The 14513-nt window shown below is 39.4% G+C and overlaps 1 protein-coding gene across 2 annotated transcripts in view; it reads left to right on the forward strand.

Moving 5' to 3' along the window:
- The window catches only part of LOC146647597 (receptor-type tyrosine-protein phosphatase N2-like), a 231715-nt gene that overhangs the window by 18273 nt on the left and 198929 nt on the right, over positions 1-14513 (forward strand). Inside the window, exon 3 of one of the 2 annotated variants that reach the window (XM_085390215.1) lies at positions 12643-12756. The exons of the other annotated variant lie outside the window; for it this stretch is intronic. Coding sequence (XP_085246341.1) covers positions 12643-12756 — 114 coding nt within the window. The remainder of the gene's footprint in view (positions 1-12642; positions 12757-14513) is intronic. 2 annotated transcript variants of the gene reach the window in all.

Genomic DNA, 14513 nt, shown 5'->3' on the forward strand with positions numbered 1-14513 from the left:
CTTGTATGGCGTGGGAATGGGCCCTGACCCTTTAGTGCTTGTCCCATTCTTTGGTAGCCCCTAAGCATATTTATGTATGTAATCGGTTTAGTTATCTGTTTGTCAGCAGTATAACGTTGGTCGTTTTTAAGATATCATGTTTAATTTTTATGGGATGGTAGATACAGATGGTAGAGCTCAAGCTCAGTGCAGAGGGTGAGGCAGTGGTGGGTGTGGGGTCTTGTGCGTGAAGATAGAATATGATAAAGGTTATTTTTCTTGTTTTGTTGATATCTAAAATTTAAAAGTAAAAAATGATGAAACTGAAAACAGCTCGAGGTGATTTAATTTTGGTGAAAATCGGGTCAAAGTCAAAGTCCAGTTCACGTCCTTCAGGGAAGTTGCATTCTCCTGTTTTTCTGTTAACCAGCTTTAGAATCACAAACTGAAGACCATAGACAAGATTTTTTAAAATTGTATAATTACTGTTTGTATTTTGATCGTGAGAATTTGCGTAATTATGATGAAGGAACTGACAGTGGGCTGGGAGGAATTTCCCCACGGGGATCAATAAAGTATACATTATTATTGCTATTATGATAAGCCAGCAGAGCACTGTTCCTCTGAGGTCTCATGGTGTCTGAGGGAGCTGTGATGGACTGTAAAGTGTTTTCAAATGTGATGCTCACATGGCGAAGCATGACTCTACATGAGAAGGGTTGACTATGGTTCAGGAGGTAGAGCAGGATATTTAACAATTGGATGGTTTGGTGATTCAATTCCTGGCTGCTCCAGTCTGCAAGTGTCCTTTGGCAAGATACTGTGTTCATCATTAGAGTGTTAATGTGTGATAGAAAGCACTAAGATGTAGAAAAAAAGCGCTTTTGTGTGAAAATTGGGTGGATGAAACATCCATTTACCATTTATAAGTTGGCAGTGTTGGCTGTTGAGCTAATATTCACGAGTCAAACAACAACAGCATCTGCTGCAGACCTGCAGAGTCTTGGAACTGTTTGGGACTCTTGCAAAGCTGCGAAAAAATCTTTCCGTATCCGACACAAAACACTTGCCAGAGCACTCAAAAGCGCCTTTGTTATTGTTCTTGTAACAGTAGGTGTCTCCAGGACAACATTTTGCAAAAAAAGCATTCTCAGCAGGTCAACCCAATAATGGTCTCACTGTTTCAAATGGTAAAAAGAAGCAAAGTTGTACCTTTTTTCATCACGGCTCTGTAACTATGGTCAGACAGCAGCTAAACAGGGGGAGAAGGATCTCAGCTCTTCTGCACATTTCACTGGTGCACACAGTTTTGTGAAGTGTGTGGTTTTTTGCCTCACTGCCTTTGGGTAGTAAATACAATTTATTGCTTTGCCTCTTTCATAGATCTTTAGGAGCCTCTCGGCTCTCACTTAGATGGTTGTTTAGTGTTCACTGTGCTGCGTTTCTCCAGACGAAAAGGTGTCCAGCTTTTGAGTGGTCATTTCCCAACACTAACACGATGTGTTTCTCCTTATTTACGTGTTCACATCGCATCTATCAACTTGGGCATTAAAATGATTTACTGGCATCACTGTGGGGGTGCTGTTTGTCAGTTTGGCCACACTTTGAGTTTGAAAGAGACTGAAAAGCTCCTCGTAGCTGAGTCATGTGAAGCGAGGCTCTCATGGGGGAGAAGCTACGGTGACTGCACCTCCAGCCATTGTTCTCATGCACAGTGTGTCTGACCTGCCTCAATAGCTGCTGTCAAGCTGCTGCCGTAGACAATGCGAGCCTGTTGTGTTGGTGATTGGCAACTCTGATTGCCTGAGCTGGCCATATACTCTTTGCAAGAAACAACAAAACACTGACTGAGCCTGATATTGTTTAGCTGAGGACATTGTCTCCCTCACTACATTTTTCTGCATCAAAAAGAAAGTGTATTAGCTGAAATGATATCTCAATACTCTCAGGAAGCAGGGTGTTCGTTTTATCTGACGACTGGGAACTATTTGAATGCTGGAAAAAGGTGACAGCTGCTCGTAGATGAACACTATAAAAAGATTATGTAAAATAAAAGGTAACCTAGAGTTCAGGCTTTTTTGTATTATTAACTATATTTCCATGTATGTTTGTACACTTTTCTTTTTAAAATTTATGACCGAAACAAGTTTTTTAACTCTCCTGACATTGGATCATAAAATCAGGAATAGATGTTTGCTAGATTAAATAAGTAATAATAATAATAAACACCTTCACTGTAACTTTCATACATTGCAAAGTCACCCAGTAAGGTGAATTGGACCCTTTGTAAACTAGAACTGGAGGAGTCCAGAGCACCCACGGTATCACTCAGTTTCCATGGATTGACGCAATACTCCACAGTTCAGTAAGAAGTGATGATGGAGTCCACCCACCTCTGTGGACTTTTTGCTATTTTCAAGCAAGTGACCTTGACATTAGCGGGTATAAAAGGAAAAAGGGCGGGCAAACTGAGCAGCACGACGCAGCTTGGTCGCCGACTTGACATTTTCATTGTGATTGTCATTTCAGCATTGCCGCATTTAGAGCCAGAACATTGAACGCCGGGGTCAGCTTTATTACGCTGCAGAAAGTCCCTGTCACAACAACAGACTGACACAGTAGTGAGTTATCAGACAGTGTTATCTAAGTAAGAGGGTCTAATTTACTCCCATTGGAGGTGTGATCAGGAATTAAGTGGTAATATTATGAAAACAGGCCATTTTATCACTTCACGTATCGTATACGGTAAACTGTCTAAATTCAGTCAGATGCAGCGATTTAATACATAACCATCTGTACAGACAGACATTTTTTGTAGTGTAGAAGCTTCTGCTGGTGTTCATTTTTAGCCCCAGCATGCATCTGAGTCTGGCCATAGAGATAAGAATGGCTGCTTGAACTTACAGTTTTCTAACAGTTTTTGAAGTAAGGATGCAACTGTGAGTACTTTAATAAAGTAATAATGTAAAGATTGTATTTTTTATTAATTTATATTTTTGATATTTAGTCCATTGACTATCCAAAAGCCAAATACTTAATTATTATTCATCAGAGCCTTACTGGATCTGAATTGGAAATGGTGATTCTGGTAACCCATTTCATCAGCTGTTAATCAATTAATTTTATTATTCATTCCTTAAAATGAAGCTGCCTACTCACAATCTCTACCTGAAGTTTTTCCAAGTTTTTCTTCAGTATTTGAAAAAGTAAAACCTCTTTGGCCCCAAAACATTTTCAGAAAACAGACCAAATGCACAACCAGCCTAATAAAATATTCAGGTTCAAGACTCAGTTTTGGCTCCGATGGATTTAGACTCCTGGAGGGTTCATATTTGTAAAACTTGCAGAGCTCCAGCAAAAGTATTTCAATATAAAAGTGGTAACGAGTACGACTGCAGTAAAACAACTAAACACAATCGAAGCAGAACATTTGCTTTCCATGTTAAAAGTGCTGTAAATAATAAAACTACAAACCCATTAAACTAGCTTCATTTTAATCCTATCCTATTTTAATCTTTTACAGTCTGTTTTTCTTTTTCATTTTTTGTAGCTCAATATCAATTTTAGATATTGAGGATATAAATGTATTATGTCCATCGACAACATCAAAGTGCTGAAATTATTAAACTGTTATTAAATCTAATATTGACTTTTCTTTTTGTTGAGGTCGTGTATCACTGAGCTTCTGAGAGCAACGTGTGAGTCCTTAGATGTTTTGCTTTCTTCACTAGGAGGTTGCAAATTTAATGAGATGTTGATGAAAATGGCTCCACGCTGCTCAACGTGATTCATAAAGTGAAACATACCTGATTGAATACACAGGTGAAAATCAATTGCAGATAATCCTGTAAACTTCACATCGGTGATTTTGTCTCACATCAAACTGCTTGTCCTGTGTTATAAATTCAAATTTCACCTAGCACCGCAAAGTTAACGGGATTCGACACACAGGTATTCCTCAGGATACAGCTCCCATCGGGTTCATCGGTACAGACTGTGTTAGAACATCAGCGTAAGACAGACAGCAATCCAGGAGAAAAAACAATTCTCACCAAACGTGTGGACATCTGTGAGGAAAAAGGTGTTTTTTCCAAGCTTATAGTCCAGTTGGAACATGCCTTTCATCTCCCGCTCTGTGATGGAGTCTGTGCTGCCCTCCAGGTGTTGATTGGGTCCCTTGGCTTTACTGTCAGAGCTGTAATAGAGCTCACATTGAAGAAGCTTGCTCAGCACAGAAATACTGATTTCCAGCAGAGAGCATGGCCTCCAGGCGCTCTTTAATTGACATTGGTTAACTAAGCTATAAGAAAGCTTATTCTCAACTGCTTACTGCAGGCTGAGTGCTGTTGTGGCTTTGCTAATAAGAGTGTAAAAACGGTAATAGCCTGTGATTTTTAGTTTAGGTCAAAAGACCAGGGGGGTCTTCACAAAAGCTGATTATACAAGTACAAGAGTGCAAATATGATGTGTTTTTCTAGACTGGTTTACTTTAACCATATAGTGTTCTTTTTGTGAACATCTAAACAAAAGTTAGGACACTTTAACAAATTACCTGAGGAAAATTTACGTGACTTCACCCCTAAAAAGCAAGGTGAACCTTCAAGGGCGTGCACTCCTGGACCTCTGCTTTCATAGGTCCCTGAAAGTCCTGCTTTCGCTACTCGCAGGTGCACATCAGCAATTTCACTATGGATCTTAAACTTGTACATAGGACAAACATCAAGTTTTGTGTCACAATGTCCAACAGAATAATAATGAGAGCTGGCTACAGTCCTGTGACCAAATGGCACAGTGTCCAAGTCCAAAGGCAGTGCGTCATGCCAGGGGCATGTCATTTTATTATCACCAGTCACTGGATTTTGCCTTCCAGTGTCAGCCTGTCCGTATGCAGTTCGGACAGTTCGGCAGTCCCTGAGGGAGAACGTTCTCCGCAAGCAACATGAAATGTGCCTTCATGTGCTCTCACACAGCAAATTGAAAAGGCAGGAGATTTTTGGCAAGAACAGCTCAATCTTCACTCACCACCTGCCCCACACACCAGATTCTCTTTATTTATTTTTATTTTATTTATTTTCCACTTTAACACCAAACAGCAACTCTTCATGTTTTACGAGGGCTCCATAAATATGCAAAAAAAGAACCTCAAGCTCATTAATAGAATAATAATAAGTTGTTTGTCCCAAAACGAATTATTGTCATATATATATATATATATATATATATATATATATATATATATATATATATATATGTATATATGTATATTAGGGGTGCAACGATACACAAAATTCACGGTTCGGTTCGGTTCGATACTTTGGTGTCACGGTTCGATATTTTTTCGATACAAAAAAAATGTTCATGCATTTTTAATTTGTCATTTATTAAAATTATAAATATATATTTTAACTCAAAAGTACAGTTTTTAAATTTAACCCTAACCCTTGTGCGCGTTTTTTATTTTGACAGCGAATGCGCACCTGCGGACCACTTATGTGCAGCCCTGGTTATTTAGCTCGTCATATTGCAGCCACAGAAATTATTTTGTCCATGAAACCATAAAGCTGCACTTTCTTTTTGCCTTATAGTCTGATTTGTCATAACTTCTCCGTTTTGTGGTAAGCTTTTATTTGGCTGTCACTTCTTCACCCTGACCTGTCTTATTTGGCTCAGCAGAACTGAAATGCTTTTACACACTCACTCACATAAGCTCAGCGATTCTCTGCGCGATCAACCTCTCACATGTTTAAGCTTGCTGCGGGAGATTTCACTTGTCATGTTTGCATAGTAAGCTAACGATTAATAAGACGATGTCAGAGGAATTGGTGCACAAATTATCATCACTCACAGATCAGTGCTGTCGCTCTCTATACACAGTTCGCAGGATTGCAAAGTGAAAGCAAAAAAACAAGCGCAAATTCAAACGCGACTTCAATATGTCACATATTGACAGTGGCTCACCGATGCCAATGACATAATTACCCAGCTACATTTCTGAAAGAATGCAAAAGCATTGACATATATTTTTCCTACAATAGCCCGACGGGCAGGGAAGAGATAGATTTTGGTAGCCCGACTGAAAAAAATCGCTAGCTCCGGGACGTCGGGCTAGCGATATTGCAAGCCCTGTATCTGATTGAGGAATCACTCATCTTTGGAAAAGAGAGTTTATTACAGAGAAATGGCTCTTTCCAAAATAAAAGCTATACTATCCGCTTCTTCTGGGCTATATTCTCAGCAGCATAAGGAGAATCATGTGCTAACAGCTGTCTAAATGACTCGGCTAAAGTTAGTAGCATGCTTGTTGTTTTTGTCTTTGCACTAGGATGATGTCGGCGTAAATGTGCAGTCATATTCGTTGTGTTCCCACTAGTGCTTTCAGGTTAATCTCGTTGAAATGACCTTAACGCCACAACACGGCAAATCTCCGTTAACGAGCTACCGCCGATCGCTCCGTGCATGGGGCTAGACGGCCAACACGTTAACGAGCTAACTGCGCTAACACACTAGTTCACACCAATGTAATTGAGCATTGCATGGCACATCCAACATACTGTTTTACTTTAGTCCATGACTCGCTTACCTTCAGGGTCATACGTCACATGAAAACCAAAATAATTCCAAACGCCAGATCTGAATGAGGGTCAATTTGCCTGTTGCAAGGAGAGCTTAACTTCTGTCTCGCTAGCTTGCCCTGTGCTCTTCCTTCTGACTATGCTGTCTGTGTGGAGCGCTCAGTGGATCTGCGCTCGACAGTGCAGCGTAGGCGGAGTAGTCGAACACAGATTCACTGAGCGCTCCACACAGACAGCATCGTCAGAAGGAAAATTGATAAAATAAATTACAAATGTTGTATTGTTCGATACATATGCGTACCGAACCGAAAGCACTGTATCGAATGGTTCAATATCGATACGAATATCGTTGCACCCCTAATATATATATATATATATATATATATATATATATATATATATCCTTGTATCAGCCAAGATGGGCGATGTCAGCTCTTGACGGAACAACAACAACACACAGAAGGCCCTGTGACAAAGGAGGGTGCTCTGTTTCGCCCCCTCCACCCTGTTTCTCCTTGATTAGCTGCGAGGGAGCTAAAAAGCACTCGGTGGAGATTGCCATGGCAACAGGCGTGAGAGGAGCAGGGCTTTACTGGCCCATTACCCATCTGCGCCCTGTTGCATACTGTTTCTCGAACATCCATTTCAACAGTCGACATCCCGCCCAGTCTGGAATCTGACTCAAATCTGAATTTGCTTCTCACTGGTCATATTGTTGATTTTCAGCATATCTTCTTTCATTTTTAAAACATGTATAAATCAAAACCTTTACCGCTAATACATGACACTGCATGAAGTCGCTTCACTGGAAAAAAAAATTTCAAAGTCAGATCAAAGCAAAACCTCCCTGAAAAAGAAAAGTTCTTGGTGCTTTTGCTGTCAGGAAGTGCTTCATTAATGGGAGCTGTGGTCAGGATGCGGCGTTAACGCTCAACACTTCACTGGAGTTGGAAGCATATTTGTTTAATGATTTCACACAGCCCCCACCGTCACTGGCTTATTTGCTCTATGCCTGTCTGATTTGACTAATTGGCCAGTGTGGGTGGTGTTATTGATCAAACGTGTGTAGCTTGAGAATCTTTTGAGGGAAATTTCTGCAACTATACTCCCTTCATCTTATAATAGAGCTGCTTTGAAGCCACGTCCTTGTAAACAAACTAATGACAAAGTGATATTTGTTTGAAAATTGGAGACCATCTCATAGGTCAAACTAGACCAGGGTTGGTTGATCTGTGGATAATTTGGTCTCTAGGTTTGTTGTTATATATACCAGGGCGGTGCTCATCAAATTGCCATACCGCATGTTGGTGGCTGATGGATTATTTAGTGGCCAAATGAAGAGTTCCTGCAGTTGCTGTTTTCACCCCCATACAATGTTTAGTCGGCTTAAGTGAATGCTTACATTGGCTTAATCTGCTGCTGGATACTATCCCTGGTGGGAGATATACGTCTTCTTCACTTGACAAAGTCTTGGGTTTGACCACTTCGTTCACCCCATTAAAGTTTTTTCCATCTCTGCGATCACTGTCCTCTGCCTGGTGGTCTTGGGCCTCTCGGCTAGCTTTTTGAATTCTTTCAAACCATCTTGGCCTCCTGATCTGACATCCGGTCTTCTTGTACAGGTACTCATTAGAGATCTTTTGTAGCCAGTAGATTTTACAAAGACAGCTGTTGTGGAAAGTGTCACTTTTGTACATGTCCTTCTGCACTACCCCCCCACACTCAGATGAATATAATAATACTGACATAATGTTGCTCATATAGAGTTTCATTATGGTTTTGATACTATAAATCAGTGTTCTTCTGAACACCTTTGGGTCTTATACGCATAAGTCAGGCCTGGTTCTGTCAGACATTTCTTCCTATTAAAAGGGAGTTTTTCCTTCCCTCTGTCGCCAACTGCTTTCCCATAAGGGGTCCATCTGATTGTTGAGGTTTTCTCTGTATTATGATCTTTACAGTACAATATAAAGTGCTTTGAGGCAACTGTTGATGTGATTTGGGGCCAAATAAGTAAAACTGAACTGAAATGAATAGAATTGGATAGATTGATGGATTAAAGTATGGATCAAACCAAGCAAAGTGAGGTGAAACCACGGGAGCTAAAGTCAGTTGATGACATGTATTTAGGAAAACCCTTTACTTTTCTTGAGCCAGTAAAAGCAGCCAGATCCTTGGCAAGTGATGCCAGATATCATTGATCTTGTGAAGTGCAGTCTGCGAAGGAAGGACTTGTGCAGGTCCCCAGAGGCAGCAGATCCATTAAGATGTCTTAATCCAGTTCATTAGGCAGGACTGAGGTTGCTGCTTTCCGCCAGTGTGTCCCAACGGTGCAGTCCAGAAATGCACAACAACACTGCATCTAATTTCAGTTGGAAGAAAGTTGTGACTGCAGCTTTTGTCAGTCACAATCAAGTATGAAAACACCGCGTACTACACATGTAGATTAGACTTCATGCTGACAGCACATACACATTCAAAGACAATATCTTTTGTCAATCTTAGAGCAGGCATTGCTAAGCTCAAGCATTGTGTATTATATAACTTCCATCCATCAAAGGTTATTTTTAAGTAGCAGCTGCTGGTCAGCACTGCCAGTCGACCTCCTTCGTCTTGATACAGCCTCTGTTTCTGAGAATGGCCCGGTGAATCCTCTCAATGCTCTAGTCTCGACTATAAATCACAAGAAGACATGTCTGGCTCTGAATTATGGCCCTCTGGCAGTGAACTGGGATAAATTGCAGAGACTTGGATATGCATGAGCATAATTATGAGGGATAATTCAAGATGTTCCTTCTGGAAAATGAAGAGAAATGGCGTTTTGTAAGATCTAAGCTGAACAAGAGAGAAGGCCTGTGGCACGGTACTTTACTCAGGATCTTGTTTGTCTTTGTTGCACTTTGTCACAGTTAAAGTTTGAAACGCTTAAGGATACTAGCAGTATCACTTTAGCCTCAATTAGTTCTCACTGTTTCCATTTTACTTCCAGGCATCGGGATCGCTTTGGAAAGAAAAATGTTCCAAGATTGCCTCGTCAGTCCTCCTACAATGCTGAGGACTGAAGGAGACACGCATTGTATTCAGAAATATAGATTAAGTATTGTAAAGGGAAATTGCTATTGGCAGACACTGAGTCGACTTATTGGAATGTTTGTTTGGAGGAAAATATTGGATCAGTATATCCTTTGTGAATTGAATAAACTGTCTGTCAATTAACGTAACTCTGTAATAAACTGACAAATGGTCACCGGGATACAGAACAAGTGGTATTGGCGTTTGGATCTTGCATCCTGTAACAAATGTACTGGCACTGTGTTTAAAGACAGAAGATCAAGCATTTTCCAATCTGTTAAATGTAGTTAGAGTTTTCCGGAAGCATCTAGAATAACCATTATAAAAACTGCAGTCTAAAAATGTGAATTTATGACCTCAAAAAGTCATGCCTAGTTATTCATCTTTGCACGAATCTTACTTGGAGTTTGTGTTGTTGTTCAAAGGCACTTCAACATAGCTAGAAATCACAGATGATCCTTGACTTATCCAAAAAGCCTCATCTGTACCTTGGTAGTTCTGTCACACAGTGTTTAAATACCTGTTTTTTAATATTGGTCGTGATGCTGTCACACAACTTTAAAATATATAAAAAGAAGTAAACAACAATGACACGCTAGTTGCTAGTGTAATGTTGGTATGTCCCAAGTTACTCAAAACTGTTATAGTATCGCAAGATTTATCAGTATTTTCCACACAATTTATTCAGCAACAAAGTAGCTTCAAAGAGCCCGAAACATGTGTAATCTTAAGGACGTTTATTAGTTTGCAGCGATAATATCACCAGATATCTTTTATTTTCTTGCCTTCTCACTCTCTCACACTGCATCTCACTCTTCAGTCTGATTTTTAAAAAGAACAGGCGTCCAGTGAGACATTTGTGAGTAATTACAGCAGTGCAGCCCAAGCACTTGTCCTTAGCTGCCCGTTAAATGCCCGTTTCCAGTTTGACTGAGAAGAAGCAAGTATTTATAGACGATCCCTCACCCATCACACATGCAGACAGACGGTGACAACAAAAGGCGACATAAAAAACAAAAATAACATTTTGAGGTCTAACAAATATCTCAACCTCTGAAATCCCAAGAATTACAAACCAGAACTAGAATAATTTAATAAATAGTGAAGTTTCCATTTTACATCGTGTCACAGTGTTTAACCAGTTAACTCTCTCTTCTAACCTTCAGACAAAATCAGAACTGAACATGGTAACCAGAAACTTTTTGTTTAAATACAACAGATTCATGTGTGCAGAATATGCCATAAAATACTAAAATAATAATAGGGTATAATATAATAATAAAAAATACATTTTACCATATATATTTTACTTATTTAATACTATTTTAGAATTGAGCTATTTGCACATATTAGAGCTATTTCTTGTATTTTGTAATCTTTGTAATATATTGTATTATTTAATTAGTTCAGTCTATTACTGTAATTGTCTTGGAGCAACTCTAACCCACATAATTTCCTTATGGATTATTAAAATATTCTGATTCTGTTTCTGATTTCTTATTAATCTAGACTGTCACTGATATTACTGAAACAGTGGGTTGTTGGACATTTTTCAGGAGGATATTTGAACTGTAAAGCAGCATGTTTAAATGTTCTTGTAGTGATTTCTGCTGCTTAGAGCTTTATTTTCACTCGATTACCATTATAAGTGCCACTACTACTACACCAACACCGAATGTTGACCAGACTACACTACAGTGAAAAGATCTGCATAAGCAGATATTATATACAGTCATAACTTTATATTTCCTACATTCCTGCATTTGTGAAACCTGATGAGCCACAAAGAATATGATCCTTTTCTCTTTTAGCTCAAGGTTGATAATTCGACATTAGAGGCTGTGTGTTAGAAGATAGTCCAGCTTATTTTTGTAATTTGACTCATCTTTTTTGGACGCTTTCTCAACCCACGGTTTCCTTTTCCTTCAGCTCACATTAACACAACCCACTGTGTGGCTTTTTGGAAGGAAGTATGAGTGAGTGAGAGTCACACTACATGTCATTGGGATCCATGTTTAGCAATAAAAGGATAAAAGAGGATAAGGATAAAGGAGATGAACTTCCATGTGAAATTAAAGTGTCTGTTTGTTGTCTGTTCAGTGTTTTGCTTGAGTTTTGGAAAATACTCCTAAAATTGTGCGACACTGTTACAGAATCACAGTATCAAGGATTCTGTGAAAAGTGACACAGTTCAGTTTCGTTGCATGTTTTTGAGCACATGAGCTTTTCTGATTCTTCTTCTTGGATTTAAATATTCATTTTATTGTAGGAAAACTTTTGCTTTTATCACAACCCTAACCCTCACAATAAATTGGCAACAGTGATTTACTTTGCTTTCAGCTACGTTAGCCTAAGGTTGGCGCTCACATGCTGAAATATAAAGACCCATTAAAAGAGGTGGCCGGGGTTCGCGTTTTGCTGTTAGGTAATCAAGAAACTTGTATGTCTGAGTTCATTAAATATCAGTTCAGGGCAAAAAAATCCTCCCAATACAACCTTTAATTTGATTTAGTTTAACAGTTTGCTAACAAAATATGCTGCTTTAAATGTTTTATGTTTTACAGTCCTCGTTAGTTTTTACTCAAACTGCCAATTTTTTATTGGTCCAAACTCCTGGTTTTCTGAACGTTTAGGTCTTAAAGAAGAACTTTAGTACATTCATATTTTTATTTTTGAACTTAACTGGAATAGATTTGCTTGGTTCACAGTTTGGATGCAATCCCTACTGTATGACACAACCAGTCTTAGCAACCACCCTTCCTTTATGGTTGCTTTCTTATGATTAATTTTTGGCTGTGATGAATTACTTGCACCTATGCTGACCTCAATATCTGAAACTTTGACCATGTTTAATATAACATGCGCCACTGTAAAACTATATTTACATCATTTAAAACAAGGGCAGTCAGAATAGATCCCCTTGAAAGAAACTGTGTGCCTTTCAGTGTGAAATTGTGAAATGCAAAATAGAAACACGAGTTATAATCTCTGCTGAAAGTGTCTGTTTACGTGTTGACAGATGGCATGTTTGGGAGGTGTCACTCTGTTCCGGTGAAGGAGATTTACACCTACGATGTTTCCCCATCTGTAGTGCAGCGCTTCAGGATGCTGCTGGAGAAGCTTTCCAACAGAGGTAAACACGTGCACACATGTTCTGCTTTCCTCAGCCCAAATGTGTATGTACGTTTGCACAGAACATGCACACGCACAAAGTGGCGTGCCGTGTCAACTTCAAGTTCATAATCTTCATAATCATGGTCCTGTGCAAATTATATGCACACTCAGCTCTGTGGCTTTTGTAGGATATAATCGCAAACTGATTTGAGATTATTTTTCAAACCAAGGTAGAATAAGTGTGTTTAAACTTGTCATATAGGAACACAAGACTTGTTCCACCCAAATACTGTAATGTCTTTTCACTCGGTCAGATCAAGATTGTATGCATGCATCCACAGTATGTATTTATAAATATACAGTGGGAATAATATGTGCATTTTACCCAAATAACCTTGACGCCTGTGAAGCAGGTGTGTTTTCTTGATTTGTAATTACTTCCCCAGGTTAGGGGATTTTAAAGGCAGGATTAGGGATTGAAGAAGGAGTTGAGCTAATGCTGTCACTGAGAGTGCTAAAAAGAGCTGCATGGTTCAGTACGACACATTTACTACTTTCCTACTTTAGTTTCCATTCACTCACTCAAACCCAATCAGAGATACTTGCATGTTATAAATGTGCACACTCTGTTTGGTGTGCATAAAGCAGTGTGTTAAAATAAATATGTCTGTTATTTTAAGTTTAAATAGTTTTAAGTGAAATAAATGAAAACTCATTATTTTACCTTTCTTATATATTTTCCAGAGAGGATTTTTTTGCCTCTTAATTTCCTTTTTTTTTTTTGGCTTCTCAGCATTAAAAAACATCTAAACTTTCACAATGGATCCCCTCAAATCATGTTCTGTTTTTCAGTCTGTAATGATGAGTGCTAACTCATTCCTCTTCTTCCTGATTTACCGCAAAGCTATTTGTTTTCTGCCCTGCACAGATGTAGTCAACATAAGGCTCATTCACAGCATATTAGCAAGTAAAGAGAGAGAAAGATAAGTAAATTTTGTTTAAAACTGTGCACAGACACAGTGTGAAGTGAGGCTTTTAGACATTTGTCACCATTGAGGAGAAGCGGTGTAGTGAGAAGGACTAATGGGAAATTCTACTGTTTTGATCAGTCTGAATGTGCTCGAGGTTCTGGTGACTGTTACTTATTGACACAGCTACTACATGAACTGCATTAAAAGCTTCTGGGTTAAAGAAAAGACAAGAAAAAAAAAGAAAAGACAAGAGAGCTGCTGCCATTGTAGACGCACCTTCACACCGAGGCCTGTCCTGGTGAAAACATCATGTTAGCAGACTTACTGGAGGAGCTGAAGAAGACTGGACTCCAAGCTGCTCCTGCTGATCATTGCTATGCTGGACCTGAAGATGTGGCCTGTGATGTCTGCACTGGAAAATAGACACAGCTGCAGCAGAAAGGACTGAGAGGCAGAGAGAGCTGGAGGTGAGTTGACAAAACATCCAGCAGAGAATCCAGGACAGAGAGAAAGATGTGAAGCTGCTTCAACAGGAGGTGGAGGCCATCAATCAGTCTGCTGATCAAACAGTGGAGCACAGTGAGAAGATCTTCACTGAGCTGATCCATCTCATCCAGAAAAGAAGCTCTGATGTGAAGCAGCAGATCAGATCCCAGCAGGGTGCAGACTTTTCTTCTCAAGTCATATCGCACTGATCCTGTCGGCAATTTTTCGACAATATTAAGTTGTGTGAGGTCAATTTTGTGTAGTTTATGTGCTGCCTGCCCCAAATGTTAGCAGCCAGTCAGCAAGCTTGCAGTTGTTC

The sequence above is a fragment of the Rhamphochromis longiceps genome, linkage group LG18, assembly GCF_057381845.1.
Source record: "Rhamphochromis longiceps isolate RC_006_pf linkage group LG18, R_longiceps_female_GT1.1, whole genome shotgun sequence".
NCBI lineage: Eukaryota > Metazoa > Chordata > Actinopteri > Cichliformes > Cichlidae > Rhamphochromis > Rhamphochromis longiceps.